This window comes from Sinocyclocheilus rhinocerous, unplaced genomic scaffold, assembly GCF_001515625.1.
Source record: "Sinocyclocheilus rhinocerous isolate Xijiao unplaced genomic scaffold, SAMN03320098_v1.1 scaffold1259, whole genome shotgun sequence".
In the NCBI taxonomy this organism is placed as follows: domain Eukaryota; kingdom Metazoa; phylum Chordata; class Actinopteri; order Cypriniformes; family Cyprinidae; genus Sinocyclocheilus; species Sinocyclocheilus rhinocerous.
Window position 1 is genome coordinate 531,957 of NW_015650717.1, and position 23,129 is coordinate 555,085.

The following is a 23,129-nucleotide window of genomic DNA, read 5'->3' on the forward strand; positions in this document are numbered from 1 at the left end:
ACATTTTGTGGAGTCCCACATTTTGCATGTAATTCCCTTCAGCATTACATAAATTACAGCCGTTTATATCTGTTACCAGTCTTGTTGATCAAACAAGCTTTTTTTAATTAACATGGAAAATGTTTCCCATAGCTACAAACCAACAATTGGCCAATTATCTGGCAAGCTACTAAATGACTTTTATTTTTTTTCCCTTCGGTTTGTCTTCATTTTGTTTTTGTTTTCACACGAATCAGGTTTTGAAACTGTTGTAGATATGCCAGGTTATGGTTGAAGGGTTGCAAAAACTGCAAATGCCCATTAAAAAATTAAGAAGAAATGCGTAAGAGTCCTCTTCTTGGTCCTTCATGTGCTTCATGTGTTTCTTTTTAACTAATGAACATCCTGCCTATGATGTGGTCTACTGCTTTCACTTATGACTGCCATTAATGATGTAATCTTGAATTATTCGCAGATTATTCTCTTTACTGCTTCCAAGAAGGTGTATGCTGACAAGCTGCTGAACATCCTGGATCCTAAAAAACAGCTGGTTAGGTCAGTTGCCTCTCAAATTAAAAAATATAAAAAGTGAATGACATTTAAATTGCATTAAATTGAAGCTACATGTTTCCTTTTCCACTCATAGTGTGTAGGGTTGATGGGAACAAATGTGTGTCTCGATTCTCAGGTTGTAAGATGTTTAAGGTGAGCATTCAGCTCAAAATGTCTTTCCTCTGGTATTTCAGGCACAGATTGTTTCGCGAACACTGCGTATGCGTCCAAGGCAACTACATCAAAGACCTTAACATCCTCGGGAGAGATCTCTCCAAGACGGTGATCATAGACAACTCACCTCAGGCTTTTGCCTACCAGGTTTGTGAAGCCGCCTTGAGGAGTGGTCCGTGGTGAGTTATTAGTATGTAAAGCTCAGGATGTGCTCCTCTCATTGCAGCTTTCCAATGGGATCCCCATTGAGAGTTGGTTTGTGGACAAGAATGACAATGAGCTCCTAAAGCTGGTGCCGTTTTTGGAGAAACTGGTAGAACTGGTACGTGCCTCTTGTTTCTTGTGTGTGCTGCTTTTTAAAGATAATGTGCATTGTTAAGATATTATCTTTAGAAATACTTTCTCCTATACTGGTTTAATCTTTAGAGAAATTCAAGGGTTGTTTATTAAGATTTCTTAAAGGGGTGGTTCACTGGGTTTTTTTCTAGGCTTGATTGTGTTTATGGGGTGCAGTCTAACATGTTAATGCTTCGTTTTTTTTAAAAACGCATTATTTTTCACATAATTTACCTTTATTCCACACCGCTCTGTCCCTTCTCTGAGAAACGGGCTGATCATTTCCTTCTTTTATGAAGCCCCTCCCTCAGAAATATGCAATGGGCTCTGATTGGTTAGCTAGCCTAGTGTGTTGTGATTCGCTAAACCATCTCTAGTGCGTGTCGTCCCACCCCTTACCTCAGCGGCATGTGCTCCGGTTGTATTGTAAACAACGGCGTCGTTAATATCGCTTATCAGTTTGAGCCCAGTAGAAGCAGAGGATATTATTGAAGAGGATCGTGCAGAACCTGTGCAAGCACGGCTTTTAAATGACCCTTTAAGAACCGCTGCTTTAGAACATTGATTTTGAAACTTGTGAATCCATTAGAATCGTTAGAAGACAGAATCGTGATTCATATATGAATAGATTTTTACGTGCACTTCTAGTTTTCTCTTCCTCTTCTCTAATGCAGCGCAGAATGGCCTCGCCCCCTTGGCTGCCTTTTCCCGAGGGCGGGGTTTGTCTGGGTTTGTGACGTCACAAACCCGGGAAGTAACTTGTTGTAGTCCCTACCAGCCGTTTTTGTAGGCATTAAACTGCCAGAATTTTAAAAGACGATATCTCCGTTTGCATTGAACTTTCAGCTTCGTAACTTTGCAGATATTGTTTATGCTCAAACAGCAACATTACACACTAACTAACGTTAAAAAAGTGAAATCGTAATCAACCACCCCTTTAACAATTTAATTCTTAGAAAGGATAATGATGATGATAAAAAATATAAAAATTATTTTAATAACTCAGACACGCTCTTTTTTTATAATACTGTTTTATTTATAATACCTGGGCTTTTGATTTTAAACTTTTTATTGTTAACAGTACATTTTTGCCATGCCAATTTAAGTATTACCCAGGCTTAGTATCATATGTTTATGAATGTCTTATTGTGAAGAGTATACCTTTGTGATTGATTTAAAAAAAGAATTAAATAACAATTAAATTTGTTTATTTCTATGAAATTTTCATTTATTTTTTAGAAAGAATGGTATAACAATAATTTTTTCTCAAACCACACACTTTCATAATTCTGTTTTTAGATAAAACATTTCTTTTTTTAAAATTATTTTTAGCAGTAAACATTTATTTACAAAAGTATTGTTATGCCTATTTAATGTCATACATTATAGTGTCTTATGTGATTTTTATTTAAATAAAAATGTACTTTTATAAATTATTAAATAAGAATTCTTTGCAATTTAATTCTTAGAAGAAATAAAAACAACTCAAACCACACATTCACAATTCTTTTTTTTTTATCACACCTTTTTTAATTAACAGTAAAGTTTTGTTTCTGTGCGAATTCACAACAGTGTTATCCATATTTAATGTCATACATTATAATGTCTTAGTGTGAAGACTATACATTCATTATGTTATGTGATTAATTTTGTTTTAAAATAAAAAAATATGCACTTATTTATTTATTCATTTATTAAATAAGAATTCTTTGCTATGTAACTCTTAGAAATAATAATAACTCAAACCACATTCACAGTTGCATTTTTTTATAACACCATTTGTTTTTTTTAATTAACAGTAAACTTGTTTCTGTGCCAATTTACAAAAGTATTGTTATCCATATTTAATATCATACATTATAATGTCTTCGTGAAGACTATACCTTCATTATGTGATTGATTTTGTTTTAAAGAAATATGTACTTTTATTTACAAATTTATTAAATAATAGAAATAATAATAATAATAACTCAAACCACACATTCACAATTCCATTTTTGTTTTAAATAACACCATTTTAAAAATGTTTAAATAACACCACATTATGCATTTCTAAGTTCAAAATAATTTTACACTCATATCTAAGGTGTCACTTACAATGATCGTCTGTTTTTTGTTGACGTGGCATGTTTGTGTTTTTATTAATTTATTAAATAATAGAAATAATAATAACTCAAACCACACATTCACAATTCCATTTTTGTTTTAAATAACACCATTTTAAAAATGTTTAAATAACACCACATTATGCATTTCTAAGTTCAAAATAATTTTACACTCATATCTAAGGTGTCACTTACAATGATCGTCTGTTTTTTGTTGACGTGGCATGTTTGTGTTTTTATTCCAGAACGAGGACGTTCGTCCACACATAAGAGAGCGATTTCGCCTGCATGACCTTCTACCCCCGGACTGAATATCGCAGCGAAACGAACATTTCTTGCCAACCTGACTGTTTTTAAGCAGTGGGGAATTTACACCATGGGGGAAGGAAAATTTGCCACAAACACTTTGCCATCAGGATTTCAACTACAGACCTGCCTACATGGGCGTACTTTTATGTGGGGACGGAGGGAGGGAGGGGGGTTTTCGGGGCTCTGGACAAATGACTCGATGTATGCATATGTTTTCTATACACACACATTTATGGAACCGAAGGCGAGGCCGAGAAGATCACTTTTGATTGGTCGTCCATCTCGGCTCTGCGGTGGAGTTTAAGGTAAAGCGCTGTGCAGAAGTGGACTTGCGTCGCTCCTTTTGGTGCTCAAAGGGACCCTCTGCCCTTCCAGGCCACTGGCTTTTACTTCAACGAGAATGACCGGTTGAATATAACTATATAAAACATGAATATATACATTCAGCTATGTGTGTATATGTATATATAACATTTGTACATATATATTTTTTCCTGTCAAGTTTGTAAAATCGACTTGCCCTTTGGTTTTAATTCATTATGCATTCCTTTTCAGTTCTGGCTTTTTATTAATTTTTTTACTCTAGATTTTATGTATATTTAATGGCCTGTCCGTTACGCTCTAGCTTTTTCTTGTAATCCGGTGAAATGTAATCCAAAACCCGGTCACATCCCAGATAGGGAAAAATTTCTGTCTAGTCTCTAGTTGTGGCTTTCAGTTACTGACGGATTTATACCATTTATCCATGTCAGTCCTAATTTGGGGATTTTAACTTTTATGTTCTTAGTTTGTTTTTATATACAAGTATAGATGAAATGTAAAATACTGTATGTGCTTTAAATGGCTTTTCTGTGGAGAAAAAAAATAATGCTTTGTCTTTCTGAAATGTCCGGTAATTGTAGCACCAGCACCTGAACTAGCGTAAATCACTGCTCCGTGTTTTCCCCTCATTCCGCTTCTGCGCTCCTGCTTTGGAAACTGTTTTAGGAATTATCATGTACAGCTCTACCTACCTCTGAAGGGTAGACCTTCCGTTTCATTCAGTGTTACCCCAATGTTTTTTATTTCCAAGGACATTAATACATGATTTTAATGTACCAGAATTGTTCGAATTGGTTTTTCTTTGTCGTTTGGGATGAAAGTATCACATGTGGCCTTGATTTGTTCGTTTTATCCTGTATGGATGAATGTTTTCAGTTACAGCACATATGACCGATAATTTTGGAAATGAGATTTGAACTGAGAAATGTAGATTTTTTTGGATATTTAATAGTTTTTCAGAGAATCTGGCAGCTCTTGTCAATTTAGGTAAATATTTTCTCAAAATGGCAGCTTCTGTTTAGGGAATATGAACATGCTGTCAATCACTCAATTATTATTATTATTCATTTTATTTTTTTAAATGCAGTGGATGAAATGAGTATTTTGATTGGATGCTTGTGTGTTTGGTTGCAATGTCTGTGAATGACGAGGCTTTTTGTTAAAGATAGCTGTAAATGCAATGAATGTATTTCAGTGTAGCTTTTTGCAGCGCACATGAAGCAACAAGAAAACATTTTTAAGATCTTTTCAGATTATGTATGATTTCATATGTATGTGTTCTTCCAGGAATGGTCATTTTGTTTTGTATATCGTGTCTGTCAGTGAAATCCCTGATGGGGTCCTGGACTTTGGTTTCATGTAGCTTTGACTTAAAAACATCAACAACAGCAGTTAGTCACTGAAAACAGCATGCTGAAAAGTTCATAACTGACATTAAATTTGCTGTTTTTGCACATTAGAAACTTGCATTTTTACTCTTAGCTGTTCATACGTTTTGGTTTTTACACTTTGGTTCATACTCTTTGGGATATAGTTTAAATTTTAAATATGATTATTCATACATGCTTCTAATGGGAAATTAAAATCTACAAATGGGACTTGTCGGGAAAACACCTTTCACCTCAGTATCAAAAAGTAATAATTTATTATAATTATATATAATGAATATTAATTATATATTATTATTATTAATTATATAATTTTAGTTCTAATTGAAAGTTCCAAAATCGAAAGAAATGTGTAATCATTTTACTAAATGTATAATTTTATTTATGAACTATTTATATAACGATCTATAAAACTACACACACACAGAGTTTAATTATTATTAATTCTACATACCATACCAAATATATATTTTATAAATAAATTACATTGTGGTTTTGGCCTAAAAATCACATCTAGCCTATTTCAATCATTATAAACATAACAAAAACTACTTTTTCCCTGTGTGGCCAGAGTGCTAAAATGCTTTTTATGGGTTTTATTGGCTTATATATTTTTCCCACCTAATGATATAAAAACGTAATCTTAATGATACTTTGATTTACGTTTTTATGCACTTGATATGGCATAAAGTGTGTTCATTTTTATTCTACTTTCTGACATGTTTTCTCTATTATCGAAAAATAATACCAATTATCTCAAATTATGCATTATTTTTGTAATATAATCATCAACAACTAGTAGGCCTAGCAAAAATAACTAGGTATTTTGGCGGGAACTGTGACTGGTTACCATGGTGAAGGTTTGCGCAGGTGATGTCAGTCCAGTCCTCCAGTCCAGCTGGGGGCGTCACTCTCTCCCGCGCTCTGTGTGATCCGCGACTGTTGTTCAGTGTAAAAGAAGAGGAGGCCTGTTTAATTTCTCGCCCTCTGGTTGCGAAGTTCGCGTCCGCTCGAAGTCGCTCGTTTGACGGCGGGCTCATGTCGAAGGACGGCCGGTACGACGGGCGCCGGCGCTGCGGGGCTCAGCAGCACCGGCTCGGGCTGAGGCCGGCTCAGAGCGGGGATGCCAGAGACAGATCGGCCAGCAACAGCTCTGGATCATCTCACGGAGGAGGGAAAGGCAGGAATACGCCCATCAACATCGCCCTAAAGGTAACAAACAACAGCCGTCTCAAAGCATAGCGTGCTGCCTACATAGACAGCATTATTTAGGGATCATAAGGGCTCTCTGTGAACGCCCAGAAGTGCCGCCTAGGCAGGCAGCTGTCAGTTAGGGTGTTAGAGCATTAACGTTACCCTAACAGGGTTATTATGGTGACAGTACTTTTCCCTCAAAATGTCACAGTTATTGTTGCTACAATAAAAAAACAGTGGTAAAGTTTTGATGCCTGCTGTCATTCTGAACGCTTCTTTAACTGTATGCTTACTTGTTGTTACCACTGTAACAACACTATAAGCAGTAACTTAGTGTATTTAACAGTAAATGTGACCCTGGACCACAAAACCAGTCATAAGGGTCATTTTATTGAAATTGAGATTCATACTTTATCTGAAAGCTGAATAAATTTGTTAGGATTGGGCAATATTTGGCAGGGATTCAACTATTTGAAATTCTGGAATCTGAGGGTGCAAAAAAAAAAAATCTAAATATTGAGAAAATCGCTTTTAACGTTGTCCAAATGAAGTCCTTAGCATTGCATATTACTAATCAAAAATTAAGTTTTGATATATTCATGGTATGAAACATGGAACATGATCTTTACTTAATATCCTAATGATTTTTGGCATAAAAGAAAAATCGATAATTTTGACCCATACAATGTATTGTTGGCTATTGCTACAAATATAAATGTGCTACTTATGGCTGGTTTTGTGGTCCAGGGTCACAAATGAGTTTGTGCAGATGTGATCTACTCACATGGATTGTGTTGTAATTCTTGACTGTTATAGAGTACATATTCTTAAACGCCTGAGGCAAGAGAGTGTATTTCCAAGGTGTATTTTTTGGGGGGTTACGTTCTGCGTATTATTGTGACCTGAAAGGTTTCAGTCACTTCAGATATTCAGGGTATTGTGGGCAGTCACAATTTGTCAGAACATAATCAGTCTCACAGATACACAACACAAATGCCACCATTACATTACATAACAGTAACACTCAAGAAAACATAACATAAAAGTACCTCACATGAACAATAACATGACAAATTAACAGTAATGTAATGCAATATAATGTTGACACGGCGTGACATAACAGTAACAATGCAATGTACCATTACAGTAACAATACATAATATGACATAATAAAAAGCAGCATTTTAGGGGCCAAGCACTCCAAAGGCAAAATGAGGAGCTAAGCATTAGGGATGGGAATCACCAGAGGCCCCACGATACTATATCATCACAATACTTGTGTCACGATACAATATTATTGCGATTTTTAAATATATTGCAATTTATTACCTTTTTCCAACTTCAAATTATGTCCCCAAACGAAAATTTGGCAACATCTGTTTTAACTAAAAAGAAACATTTCTCAGAATGTTTCTCACTTCAATTTTATTGTTGCAGTGCAAAATGGGATTGTCAAGCAGACAAACTGACCAACACTTTCATGAAAACCTGTCATAAATGTTGTATGCAGCTAGCAAACTCAGCTATTTGTATTATAGTCTAGTCTAGTCCACCTTAATTAAATGTTAACAGGTATGCACTGCTGTGCTACTACAGGTATTTTGAACAATGCAACTTGAAATTGTACTAAAAAGTTGTGCAGACCCTTCAGCAATTGGGACATTTGAGAGTAAATTATTGTTAAATTTAGCTTTAATTGACCCACACAAATGCACACATTCATCACTCGCATAGAGAGAGAGAGAGAGAGATCAGAGATCCCGCTGCGCACACAGAAACGTTCAGGACTAGGCCAACATAAACTTGTCAATGCTGCCCCACTACTTTTATTAATAAAATGGATTTGTTGCGGCACTATACAAAAACGGTTTTGTCTATCAACGCAAAATCCATAATTTTTGTCAGCACTGTCTGATAATGATCTGGGCCCGTATGTATAAAACTTCTCAGAAATGCTCTTAAGAATAGTCTTAAGCTTTGACTTAAGTGTAGAGGTCTACACGGGTGCAAAAATTTGTACCCGAACCCGAAGAGACCCGTAAATGTGCTACACTGAACCGACCCGGACCCGTCTATTATTTTGAAAGTTGGACCCGGGCCCGTGCAGAACCGAGAAATGTCAAAAATGAAGTACCCGGAACCGACGTAGTGCTGAAACTAAGGTCATGTTTCTTATAACACACACCAAGTTTTGTCTCAATACGCCAAACTGTTGCGGAGATGCAGCCTCCGATCCATTTTTGAGTGCTTTTCGTTGAATTCGTTCGCGCGTTATTTGAGAGCAGTTTGACTAATCAACTTGAATTCCATAACTTTTTGCCAGCATGGTCTGAAGATGATCTGAGCCAATTTTGGCGAAAATCAGAAAAACCGTCTAGGACGAGTTCGAAAAAGTAGGTAGAGAGAGAGAGATCGGAGATCCCGCTGCACACACAGAAACGTTCAGGACTAGGCCAACATAAACTTGTCAATGCTGCCCCACTACTTTTATTAATAAAATGGCTTAGAAACTGGATCACTGCATTATATTCCTCAGCAACGAAGAGGAAAAATCTGTTTAAGTAAACTATTCAAAATTTGAAAATCGTAAGGTTTAGTTTTTTTGCTATTTTTGTGTTTATTCGACTCGGCATGAGCCAAGGATTCAGAGGAAAATGGAATTTTCCTTCTGTGCCTTACGGTTCAAAAGTTATTAGCACAAACGTGAGTGAAAGTTTGGACAAGTGGTGGCGCTAGAGAGTTTGAGTTAGAGACTCCAAATTTGCTATGATAAATGTTGAGACTGTCCTCTATCAGTGTGCCAAATTTCACAACTTTCCCGCAAGCAGTTCTATGGACTGCCATAGACTCGAGCGGAAGAAGAAGAAGAACGCCAACGGATACAATAGGTGCCTACACACCTTCGGTGCTTGGCCCCGAATAACATTTATGTGTCAATAACATGACTACGTAACTAATATAATTCAACGTAACATTTACATGACAATAACATGACTATGTAACTGTGATATAATTCAGCGTAACATTTACATGACAATAACATGATTACGTAACAGTAATATAATTCAACATAACATTTACGTGTCAATATCATTACGTATCTAATATAATTCAGTGTAACATTTACATGACAATAACATGACTACGTACATTTACATTTAGTCATTTAGCAGACGCTTTTATCCAAAGCGACTTACAAATGAGGTCAATAAAAGCAGTCAAAACTAACAAAAGAGCAACAATATATAAGTGCAAATGACAAGTCTCGGTTAGCCTCACACAGTACACGTAGCAAGGTGTATATAAATATATATATATACACCTTCACACACACTCACTCACTCACTCACTCACTCACTCACTCACTCACTCACTCATAGTCAATGGCGATTCAATTGCCAAGGTGTCCGTAGAGGGTTGTCAAATTGAATTCAGCTGGACGCACTTTCCTGTTTATCACAACAAATGGCCAAGCAAAGCGCACGACACTGACAAGGTACACGATACAGTACGAGACTAAACGCGATTTCAGCACGTCTTCACACAGTAAACAAAACAAGTGTTTCCTAGCAACGACAACTGCGCTAAACACTGAGACAAGAAATAAATACACTTACAAGCTGCTTTTAACTTCTGCTGATTGACTGCTTCTCACAAAGAGTATTTCTTTACACTGTTTTGCTGGCGCTTGAACACACTTTCCTGTTTATCACAACAAATGGCCAAGCAAAGCACATGACACTGACAAGGTACGCGATACAGTACGAGACCAAACGCGATTTCTAACGTAACTAATATAATTCAACGTAACATTTACATGACAATAACATGACTACATAACTAATATAATTCAATGTAACATTTAGAATAAGTATCAGAAAAAGCTTTATTGCCAGGTATGTTTACACATACGAGGAATTTGTTTTGATGACAGAAGTTTCCACAGTACAAACAGAATGACAGTGACAAGACAAGACAGATAATAATAGAATACAAATAGAATAAGTAAATAGGTAATAACAATACACACAAATATTTAAAGGAAAAAAATATACAATATACAAAATAGGCAACAGATGTTATTAGATGTGTGTACAGGTATGTTATGTACAAATGTACAAATGCAAGATGTAAATGAGTAAGTGTGTTTAATAAATAAATGTATAAATAGTGTTGTGTGTTACATGTTTATTTTCAAGTTAACTGTTCATGAGATGGATTGCCTGAGGGAAGAAACCGTTCCTTGTGCCTGGCCGATCATGACAATTTACATGACAATACCATGACTACGTAACAGTAACATAATTCAACATAACATTTTACATGACAACATAATACATAACAGTAATATAATTCAACATAACATTTACATGACAAAAATGACTACATAACAGTAATACAATTCAAAATAACATTACAAGACAGCAACATAACGGTACAATAACATGACAACAGACCAGTAAACAGTAAGAGAAAGTGCAGTAACCTATGTAATGGATAGTGTAGTGTATCTTACATCATCTTGAAGGGTTTTTAAGAGCGGTAATGAGTGACTAATTGCATGGCTGCTTTTCAAATAAATAAACCCATAGACGTGAAATAATTGACTTTAAATGATTTTATTATGTGAAAACAAGCAAAGCACAGAGGCTTCAGAAACGCCCTTCAGTTCCTAGACCTGATCTACCTGTCAGTGTTTATTTTGCAATTATGACCATCAGATTGTATTTTATCTTGCTTATTATACAGCTGCTTAACAAATGAATACTTGAACATGGAAACAGAACCTGATATCAAGCAGCAGTTTGTTGAATTAATTGATCTGTAATGTTGTTTTTACAAAATTGGAAAGAGTTACAGCGAATATTGTCTGAGGAACAAGGTTAGTGTGTTTTCGCTTGGTTAGACAAAGGTGCATTGCCAGAGTGGTAGTAGCCACGAATTTGACATTTGTCCTTTCATGCATTTAGAATTCCCAATTCAGAAACTATGGAAGTTCATAATTGAGTGTTCCAGGCCTGAACAAGTTTTGAAAATCAATGAAGGCCTCAAAGAAATGTCATGATTTGTTAAGAGACATTAGGCAGTCTATTTTAGTACATCACCATGTATTTTTTTTTTTTTACATAAAAGTATACATATTAATGCACACATATGCCTAGAGTGTAAATAACCATGCAAAAGTGTTGCGTTTGTTTAATATTTGAGAGCAAATTACCATAGCCAATTATTTATCAAGCAACCAACTATTTTCTTCCAAGTACACTCTACCCATTTCCTTTCCATATCAATGACAGATTAACAAGATTGACTTGGGTCAGAAAAAGCTGTGTATTTATTTAAGCTTTAATGCACATATGATAGTAACAATATAAAATTTTATATATATACTTGCATACATAAGAGAATTAGTTTATAAAAATGTAAATATTACATACCGAATATCTTGTAGTCTTCAGACCGTAGATATTTTTGCACACTTTCATCCTCGCGGCTGTGTCTGTTCCACATCTCGTTGGCACATCTCTATTTACATCTATATCCCCGGTGTAAGTTATGCACCGCCGAGCTCCAATCGGACGTTGAGTCTGCGGCGTGTCCAATGCAGACGCGCTGACACAAGCAGCCCTGCCGCCTCCAGCACATGCTGGACGAGTGGGTGGCCTGCCATGTGCACATGACTGCACAGAGAGAGAGAGGAGCTCTGCACGAATACTCTGCCAAGCTGTGGAGGGTGACTACGCCACAACTAAGACAGCAAAACTGTAGCGGCAGAGTCGCTGTGCAGCCGAGACGTTGCAGAAAGACGGTCCTTATGGCCAGGACAAGAAGTCCGTCCTGCTGATTGGCAGAGGCATCTACTCGGCGAGTTTGCAGGAGTCACGCTCAACCACGGGGCTATTTTTGGTCCAGCTGTCAAATGACGATGACAGGCTGTTCGTGCAGTGGAGATGCTGGTTAAGGGGGAAAACAGGTTGCCATAAACAAATTTGGTAGCATGTCAGGGCTGGATATGGATGAGGAACCTGCTTGCAGACTCTACTTCTACTCTGTACGTAACTACTTTCCTCTTCCCATCATTCTTTCTGCTTAGACGCGCTTGAAACTCTATCCTTGCTGCTCTGTTATTTGTTCTGAAAGCAGTTCTTTGTAGCTGGACGTCCTTGTTTTGCAGTTCTGAGGGGCTCGGTTCGATCTAACTCCAGTGACCTCGGGTGTCAAGGGGCCTGCTGGTGATTAGGTGATTAGCTTGATTCGTCTCATGCATGCATGGAGCGCTGACCTGAGATCAGATTCACCCTTCTCACTTTTACCTTGGTTATTTTGCCGGTTGCCAAATCGGAAACAGCCCCCCCCCTGCCGAGATGCACGACAAATGTAGACTCAGGCTTTCCGTTGCCAGTCAGCTTCCAGAAACCTGGGAAACCCAGAGTAAATATTTACCATCCAAACACCGTGCTGACAGGAAACAAGTTAATTTACTTGCGTGTCTTTTTTGAATTGCAAAAATGTTGTTTGTTTCACAATCTCAAAGCCTCATTCATGCTTATCTCCAGACCTCTAGAGAGTAAAGCTGTGTAATGAGGGCTGTTGTCATTGGCTAAGTAGGTCAGTTGTGTATTTTAACCCTGAGGACATGAGATAGTGGCAGGGGAGGACAGTAAAATGTTTATGCATGTGTAAAAACCTGTGAGCCTGATGAAATATTCCTCTATGTGAGGGAATGTGACAGACAGAACAGCTTTGCGTTTGCGTAACGGTGGAATATGGCCAACAAACAACAGAATAATCAGCTAAATGCCAAATTGTATTTTTTTATTTTTTATTATTATATTCAATAATGTATCAAAGGAGTGTAACACACTATCCAGAGTGATTACATTTAATGTTTTGGGCGTACAGACAAAATTGAGATACTGAAGGCATTGGTTTTAAAGTCCAATATGAAATTAAAATGGATAAAATCAAGTCAACTAATCTATTTTTTATGACTTTTATTTAAAGGACCAATTCTCACTATTAACTAGCATGCATATTACTAGTATATTGGCTGTTTATTAGTACTTACAAAGTACATATTAACGCTTTGTTCTGCATGAAGATATTGTAGATCCCTTAATCCTACCCCATACCTAAACTTAACAACTTTCTTGCTAACTATTAAGCAGCAATAGGAGTTTGAGGCAAATGTCATGGTTAATAGTTTGTTAATTGTGAGAATTACACCTTAAAATAAAATGTGACCCTATCTTTTAAAGCAGTGGTCGCCAACCCGTCGATCGCGATCGACTGGTAGATCTTTATCACTGTCCCAGTAGATCCCGAACAAAACCGTAAAATAAGTACAAAAATGCATTACATTTATGGGGTTATATTAATGTATCACTGAAGGGTACTGTCTTGAGAAAAGGTTCGATGGCAATGGCATTTTCTTAGGGATCTTGGGCCTAAAAAGGTTGGTGACCACTGTTTTAAAGAATATTCCAGGTTCATTACAAGTTAAGGCCTGTTCACACCAGGAACAGTAACTATAAAGATAATGATAAAGATATACTGTAGTTGTAAAAATCATTCTCAATATTAAAGAATAGCAGAGTCCACACCACAACTATAACGATAAAGGCACAGAGAAACAATGTTGTTGGAATCACTTTCAGAATGTTCGGGTATCTGTCAGAGAGGGCCGGTCCAAATCCGAGATTTATTTATTTTTTTTTTTTGATTGTGCGAATTATTCTGTGTTACTTCTGAAGAAGCCATATGATAGCTTAATGTGAGCTAAAAAAAGGCGGATCGGAGCATCCCTAGTTAGCATTTGTGGCATAAAGTCGATTACCACAGGTTTTTTTTATTTGTCCTTCATTTTCTTTAAAGTTGGCGTGAATTGAAAATTAAGTAGATGCATGTGAACAATTTGTTTATACAGCGGGTAAAATAAGTATTGAACACGTCAGTATTTTCTCAGTATATATTTCTAAAGGTGCTGTTGACATGAAATTTTCACCAGATGTCGGTAACCATCTAGCAGTAATTAGAAAGCAATCCTGCCCCTAGTCAGTGGAAATTAATATTAGCTGGTTTAGTCCCAACTGATGGCCTATAAAAAGGTGTCTCATGACCAACGTGTTTACTCTGGTGAAAATTTCATGTCAACAACACCTTTAGAAATATATTTACTGAGAAAAATGGTGACGTGTTCAATACTTATTTTACCCTCTGTATATGGTTTCCCTTTTTTTTTTATTTGACTTTTTAATCAGTGAAAATTCCCCAGTCATTTCGTTCACTAAAACCCAGCCCCACTCCACTATCGATTACAAGAGCACATTCATTTTTGGGTGCCATGCCCACATCTTAAAATTAGGGATGCACTGCTTTTTCGGCCGCTGAAAATTATCGGCTGAAAATGGCATTTTCGTTTTTTGGATGTAATTTTAGTCAGAGGAGGTTAGTAAGCTGTTTTTCACATTAAAATCATGTCAACATGCATAAGTTTAACGCCTTGTGGCTATAGTTTTGAAATAGTCAGCAATTTACGTTTTCGAATTGGCTCCATTCACTTCCATTGTAAGTGCACAAATAGGCGACGGCTTTCAAAAGACCGAAATCATCTCAGTTGTGGATCCATGTGTAAATGGTGTGCAATAAACATACCACTGTTTGTCTTCCCACTGGTGCTGTTGACATGACAGTGAGTAACTAGTGATCTTGGCATCACGTGCTTATGTTATCACCACTGGCAAGTCATATAAGGTGACAAGAAAGAAGGTGTGAATTATTGGTACTTATTTTAATGGTTAAAGTCCTTATATCTTGGACAGAGTAAGCTCACTCTTGCCAGTTGCTAAGAGCACTGCTTCTGTCTGTGGGTGTTATAATGAAAAGGACAAGTACTTGGATATCTTCTCTGGCCACTTTATAGCTCACACTTTTTTTCTGCCCCGTTTATGTGAACAATGTCCTATACAAATTCAAGTGTAAGCAGAATGCAACGTCTTCCTATTATTTGATTCACAAGTTCATGGGTAGCCTCAGGTTTCCCATATTCATGGATAATCTGGAAAAAGCAGGATATGTTTGCGAAATTTTACAAGTTCAGTGTCCGTACAAAAGCTTTGACTTGTTTCCTTGAGTATAAGAAGTTGCTCTAAAAATGTGTGAATGGTGTGAATAAGCCTGGAAAAGTTCACCCAAAAAAAAAAAAGAAAATTTACTTAACATGCATTGAGCCTCAGTCCATCCAAGATACAACAGAGTTTGTTTTTCATCAGAACAGATTTGGAGAAATGTAGAATTACATCATTTGCTCACCAGTGGATCCTCTGCAGTGAATGGGTGCCGTCAGAATGAGAGTCCAAACAGCTGATAAAAACATCACAATAATCCACAAGTAATCCACACCACTCCAGTCCATCAGTTAATGTTTTATGGAGCAAAGTTACTAGTCCTCTATCCATAATATTCTTTCAAGAAGTGTTGGAATTTTTCACTGGAAGAAACAAGCAATGGTTTACAGTTAAAATCCATTAATGATGGATTAGTTTTTTTTATAAACATTCAGCTTTTCACTTCACAAGACATTAACTGATGGACTGGAATGGTGTGGATTACTTGTGGATTATTGTGATGTTTTTAACAGCTGTTTGGACTCTCATTCTGACGGCACCCATTCACTGCAGAGGATCCATTGGTGAGCAAGTGATGCAATGTTACATTTCTCCAAATCTGTTCCCATGAAGAATCAAAATGTTTTCCCCCCTAGTTACACTTTTTTCTCTTTGCAACAGACCTCTTTCCAGCGGTCCAACAGCCATGACAAGGTGAGGAAGATCGTGGCAGAGGAAGGCCGGGCTGCTCGAAATCTCATCGCATGGAGTGTCCCAGTGGAGAACAAGGAGGAAGAGGGTTAGATCCATTTAGATACACTCATGTACACGTATAATAATAAGTCTTGACATTTGCATTGCATTTTATTGTAAATAAGGTGTTGATCCTGGAGTAGCCACCCCAAGTTAGGTGAAAAAAACATAAAATAATTGTTGAAATGCCTGTGATATCCCAAGATTTTTTATGAAGAACAATTATCAGATTTTATAAACACTGCCAATCAAAAGTTTGGGGTTAGTAAGATTTTTTTATTCTCTTATGCTCACCAAGGCTGCATTTATTTAATCAAAAATACAGTAAAAACAGTAATATTGTGAAATATTATTACAATTTAAAATAACTGCTTTCCATTTTAATATATTTTAAAATGTAATTTATTCATATGATCAAAGCGTTTTAGAATAGCAGAGTTTTCAGCATTATTATCACTTTTGTGGAAACCGTAATACTTTTTTTTTTCAGGATTCTATAATGAATTAAAAATAAATCCAAAACATTTATTTGAAATCAAAATATTTTGTAACATAGTGTCGTTATTGTAATTTTTGATCAATGCGTTTTTGAATAAACATATTTAAAAATATATAAAATAATATACATGATACATTGCTCTTTCTTGCAGTCATAAACAGTCTCACATCCCACACGGTTCATCGCCCATCAGGCTACCAACTTAAAATTCATCCAGCTTTGTAAAGGGCGTCCATTTGCTCACCAAGGCTGCATTTATTTAATCAAAAATACAGTAAAAACAGTAATATTGTGAAATATTATTACAATTTAAAATAACTGCTTTCCATTTTAATATATTTTAAAATGTAATTTATTCATATGATCAAAGCGTTTTAGAATAGCAGAGTTTTCAGCATTATTATCACTTTTGTGGAAACCGTAATACTTTTTTTTTTCAGGATTCTATAATGAATTAAAAATAAATCCAAAACATTTATTTGAAATCAAAATATTTTGTAACATAGTGTCGTTATTGTAATTTTTGATCAATGCGTTTTTGAATAAACATATTTAAAAATATATAAAATAATATACATGATACATTGCTCTTTCTTGCAGTCATAAACAGTCTCACATCCCACACGGTTCATCGCCCATCAGGCTACCAACTTAAAATGCATCCAGCTTTGTAAAGGGCGTCCATTTGCAAAGCAAATGTGGGCGATGAACAAGTGCTCCAAATCTGTCATCCCCTCTCTTGTACCTGGAGTTACAGTACACTCTTTGTCGCAGAGTGTGCGAACTCCTCCTCTGTGTGTGTGTGTGTGTGTGTGTGTGTGTGTGTATAAGCTGACCCAGATCCTCTGTTTCACTGTCAGCGCTGACAGGTCACCACGGGAGTCTTTTGTTAGTTGGGGACTGCAGTATGTGTTATGTCCTAGCAAACACGACTCACCAGTGCCTGCATTCATCATGCGCAGTGACCGTTTCTGGATCAGGGGTTGTCACCCTAAGTGTACACTTAATAGTTAGAAGTGCTGATTGAGAATCAGTTTTGACCCCTCATATCCTGATAAAGAGGATTATGTTGACTAGAAGATGCTGATCCTAGATGATTACAAAAAGCTGATCCTGTTCTTATAGTGAAAACACAATACAAGCCCTGATCCCAGATCAGTTCTTTATGAATGCAAGCACTGGCTAAAGATGAATAAAACAGAGGAGTGTCTAGTTCGTATTTCAGCCCTGAAAGTAAATAAGGAAAATTTATTACAAATTATATTTTGCATGACGAAACTAAAGCCTATTTGTAGCATATGAACTGAAGCCTATTTGTGTTATTTGTTATGCGTGTTTTTTTTAGTTTTCATTATTCTGAATATTCTGAATGTCACAGTAGTAAGTGTCATCCTGTCTAGAACACAGTAATCCAAAAGAACACTAAACAACAGAAAAAAAACTAAATTCAGTACTACAAATACTACCCTGATGTAAATTACTTTATTATATAGTGAAATTAAACGCATGTATGTGTGTGTGTATATATATATATAATGTGTGTGCATATATTTTATACATATAAACACACACATATACAGTATATGTTATATATATGTGTGTGTGTGTGTGTGTGTGTCCAGTTTTGTACCTATTTAAACTTTATGTAATTTATTTGTTATTTTATATTAGGCATAGCTTGCCCTATAGCATGGTGTATTTTTATTTGTTTTGTTAATAAAAGTTCTATGTTTTATATATACGCTAAAGTGAGTTTGACGTTGTATTTTGTTGTTGTAATTGATGCGGAATTGACGCTAAATCAAGTAAAATGCGCATGGTGCTTTTAAGCTATTTAAAAGCGAAGGAAAGCGAGGAAAAGAGGGACAATTCAAATGAACTAAAAACGAACAATTGCTTTAATCCGAATTGCCACTATTTCAAAGTGAAAGTAAAATGTGCACGCCGCTTTTAAAAGCGAAGGAAAGCGAGGAAAAGAGGGAACGCCCCTGCCCCCACGGTGATACCGGTATTACCGGTGTTGTCACACGTCGATTAACCGGTGGGAAAATTTCCTCACCGTCACAACGCTAGTATGCTACATAGTGATGTAACCTCATCATGGGAATAACAAACAATTTCAAAACTGCAAAAATGTTTTAGTATTCCTGACTTAAATTCATAGAGAGAATTGTTTCCTTTCAGAATCGGAAAGTTGAATAGGTCTTCAGTTTTACAAAAAAATGCTCTGTCACCCATTTAAATTTGTTTGGTGGAATACTCCGGACATATAAAGTAATGTGATATTTATCTGCCTATTAACTGTACTGTTCTTCTGTTCACGTGATATTTATCTGCCTATTAACTGTACGGTGTTCTTCTGTTCACATGCAGCTAAGTCGAAGAATCACAGTAACGGCAATACAAGAGCTCAACGAATCAACTCTGGGCTCCACAGGAACAAAAAGCAGGTGTGATTCATTTGTAAAAAGATTGTTTTTAGTTTCTGAATCTTTTATGAATACCTAGAGTAACTGAAAATACTACTGCCATACAATACGCTTCATTACATTATATAATGCCTCTATTTGCATCCACAACAAATCTGGAACCAGGCAAAACAAAAAATAATAATAGCCTGAAACGTGAGTCTTGGCCAGTATGAAAATAAGCAAACCGGTCTAAATCAAAAGAAAATGTTTCTTTGCATCCTAAAAGTGATAATTTAACCAGGAAGCTTTGAACTGGAAATCTTTTACTCATGTTAAACACTAGGGGGTGCCAGAGCCCTTTTATTTGGACCTTGTATTTATGGGGTCTAATTTCAATTCTTCCATAATTTGACCTCAGTGTTTATATAAGCAGCGCACACTGATTGTAAAAACAGCCGTTAGTCCGTAAAGTTAATGGCAAATGTAGTTCATTCAGTCAAATAAAGGTATCTAGACCATTTGAAACATGCAATCACATCTGCTCTTAACAGAACTCAGCACTGGACTGCAAAAACACACCTGGGTCGATACTGGACAAAGGACCTGAGAAGAGCCCCACCAAGACTAGACAGCCACGGAAGGTGGACCTCCGAGCGCGATATTGGGCCTTCCTTTTCGATAATCTACGGAGAGCAGTGGATGAGATCTACGTCACCTGTGAATCCGACCAGAGCGTGGTGGAGTGCAGGGTATGATTATATATGACACGCATACCATCAACAACAATTGTTCGGTTTTACCACTTGAAACGGAATATATTATAGATTTATAATTCTATCATTTTTATTTAAATTAAAATATAATTTTAATGTAAACATTTTTGTAATTATTCTTTTATTATTTGTTTTTTATTAATTTTTAATTTTTTTAACTTTTTTTATTATTATTTTATAACTTTGAAGTGGCTGCTTTTGCACTTTGACCACTAGAGGGAGTGAAGTGTTGAAATGATTTTCTTCCTCCTCCTCCTCCTCGCATTCCTTTTGTTTTCTGGTTTGTGTCAGAGAGGGGTTTGGTGAGAGAATTATCACTGCACCTCTCCAGGGCCTTTCTGGAGGGAGTGGAGATGGATGACATGTGTAAACAAAGAGCCCCCCACCCCACTCCTTCCGTGTGTGTATGTGCAGGCGATGGGGGGGGCTCAGAGTACAAGGTCTAGGTGATGTCCCAAAACACTTTTTCCGCTCCAGGTTCTTTGTTTATTTTTAGTAAAAGCAAAAAGCTGATTGCAAAACATGTTCTACAATCAGCCGCTATGACCAATAACCTCTCAGCACGCAACGATCGCAATAACGATTTGTCACTTCAAGTTGATCAACAGGGTTTCTGTGTCCGGTTTGGTCTTGGGACTGGTGTCGGCAAACATTTGTTTGAACTCTGTTAGCTTTGGTTGGCAGAGCCCATGTCGGGGCACTCACTATGCTTACCCTGGCAGGTATGGCGTCGGGCTGTATTTGGGCCCATCGTCCACGCTCTACACTGCTGGCTCTGATTTATCGATTGGCGTGTAATCTAGAATTATGCTGAGCAGGGTTCAGCCAACCACTCGAAGCTAACCGGCCCCCTTTGTGGTTACCTTGTTGACAGCCGGCCTGTGCAAATGTGCGTAAACTATCTGGCCGCTGTGTTTCCATGTCCGGCGGGTCTGTTCACACTTCCTGGCCCTTTGGTCTGAGTTTGTGTATGTGTCCATGCTCTGCTACAGATCTGTAGTTCACTGCCATGTGACAGTAGAGGATTGTTTGATGAGAGACTGTAGGCCTACAGTAGGAAAATTTCCCTTGGAGCTGTTGAAGTCCACATAAATGCTCCTTTATAAAGATATAAATCTATGTTTCAGCACTTTGTCATGTGCATTTACCAGCACATTTTTTGTGTTACATAATTGCATAAAATTATAATTTTTCGGTCATCAACAGAATCTTGCATAAAATGCAAAACATTTTATACAATGTACAATGTATAAAATGTTTGCAAATGCATTTGCAAAATGCAATTAAGCACAATATTCAATGGAAAGTAACGTGAGCAGCGCTTTAATTTTATCCATCACAGTTTATTAGATTATAACCTTAGGCTGTGAGGTTATTGGTTAATATTGGTTTTTCCCACCCACATGTCTTCAGCAGAAAAGAAAAGTTGTTTCAGAGGTGATGGAAAAAACATATAAAAATTAACAACTTTTTTTTTATTTTAACAAATATTAAGTACAGCATTTGCAATAAATTATATTTGCTTATTCATAAATGTTATTCAATGTAAAACAAAAACCAGTTAGTTTCCCAGCACACATATTCACCTGTGTCTCTGATTCTTTATCCTCTGCCAGTGTTGACTGGTTCATGATTTGGTCGAGTGGCTGATTTATTTTCATATTCAAGTAACGCCCACATCTTTAACCCACAGCCCAGAGGACTAATTAGTTCTTATCAGGCCTCTCCCTCGTCTCAGGCCTGATTTATGTCACATCAGCCCATGAACGAGACCACTATCCTTTCGCTTGTGTGAATGCGTTTATGAAAACAAGAGATGTAATGAATCAGAATTGTTTTTGGGGGGTTGAGGGGTCATTTAATTTTTCGTCTGACCGAATGACTCGGTAAGTTAAAATGCTACCATATTAAGCATTCTCCCATCAAGTGTCGTATAAGTCTTGTTCCTCTTCTTCTAAAGTGATTTTTTGTAAGGTCACTTAGCTGTTTCTTATCCTCTTGTTTTCCCTTAGCTGTTGCATTATGGGCCAATATCATCCTCCACCATGCCCTGGTGTTGTTAACTAGCCCTAATCAACAGGCCTGCTGCTGGACACATCTTTCACTGGACCCGACTCCTCTATTAACTAAAAGCACTGTGGACCTCTCCTCACAATTGCCACTCCCCCATTACTGCACATCAATCACACAAACACACACGCGGCTGTTTCACAGCATCGCCTGCCGTCCCCCATTTAATCCAGATCATCAGTCACACCACAGACCCTGGTCCTGATTTTGAATGCAGCTGAACTGTGTCTCAACGAACAGGAGGTCTGGGTATTCCTGACTACCTCACAATATGATGCACATTGTGATACAGGTGTCAACACATTGTCATGCACGGCAACTGATGACAAGTGAAGAAGATGCTGCATACTCGCATGGGAGTGAATCTTCAGGATCAGCTTGGACCAGCACATGACCAGCTTAAACCAGCTCAAACCAGCAGCCATGCTTCAAAACATACCTAACCAGCATATGCTGGCTTTTTCAACAGGGTAACTGCTTCATTAATAGATTTGTAGGAAACCATACAAGCATTCAAATTAAGATTGATTATGACTGGCATTGACAGTTTCTGGCAGATTTAAGAATCACAAGCAGGTTTTTTGTAATCTTAAGAGCCTGTGGTAGGTCTAGGGTTGTAGACCTGTTCTAATCGGTGTTGTGGCAAGGCTTTGCGACACTCTCTAGCGTCTTTGTTGGAGCCAAGGGATTCCCCAGAGTCCCTACGGCGCTCCCAGATCGAATATCGGATAGACAATGAACATTTCGTCATTCGCTGCACACTCTTTGCCAGTAACTAGAAATGATTACAGCCCCAATCAGATTTGCCAGCCCCCTTTTGCAAAGCTAATTGGTAATTTCAGCCGCACCTCTTGTGGAAGACCACTGAGGCAGGAAAGAGCAGCAGCACTCTTTTTCCCTTTTCTTTCGTCCTCATCCTTTTCTTTTTGTCCACTCCTGGCATTTGTGAATGGAGTGCTTCTCAGTGTGAACAAGAATCGGGGGCTCGTACGGGATTCCGCTTACCAGAGAATTCACTGGATTCTGCTGGGGGTCTCAGCTTGGGCCCTGCTCATTGTTCCTTCAGACATGCCACAAAAGAGACATCAAGGTGGGGGGCCGATCTGGCTCTCTTGCATGGTCAGATCAGGTCTCTGGGGTCACCGCTTTATCAGTGAG

At 37.2% G+C, this 23,129-nt stretch overlaps 2 protein-coding genes across 2 annotated transcripts in view; both read left to right on the top strand.

Annotated features, from left to right (window-relative positions):
- LOC107712523 (CTD small phosphatase-like protein 2-A) overlaps positions 1-4,552 on the top strand; it is a 20,568-nt gene extending 16,016 nt beyond the window's left edge. The window contains exon 13 of the mRNA XM_016517813.1: positions 3,392-4,552. Coding sequence (XP_016373299.1) covers positions 3,392-3,457 — 66 coding nt within the window. The 3' untranslated portion in view covers positions 3,458-4,552. The remainder of the gene's footprint in view (positions 1-3,391) is intronic.
- A 1,521-nt stretch (positions 4,553-6,073) lies between these two features.
- The window catches only part of LOC107712524 (S phase cyclin A-associated protein in the endoplasmic reticulum-like), a 127,936-nt gene continuing 110,880 nt past the window's right edge, over positions 6,074-23,129 (top strand). Inside the window, exons 1-4 of the mRNA XM_016517814.1 lie at positions 6,074-6,376; positions 16,147-16,264; positions 19,091-19,167; positions 19,680-19,877. Coding sequence (XP_016373300.1) covers positions 6,203-6,376; positions 16,147-16,264; positions 19,091-19,167; positions 19,680-19,877 — 567 coding nt within the window. The 5' untranslated portion in view covers positions 6,074-6,202. The remainder of the gene's footprint in view (positions 6,377-16,146; positions 16,265-19,090; positions 19,168-19,679; positions 19,878-23,129) is intronic.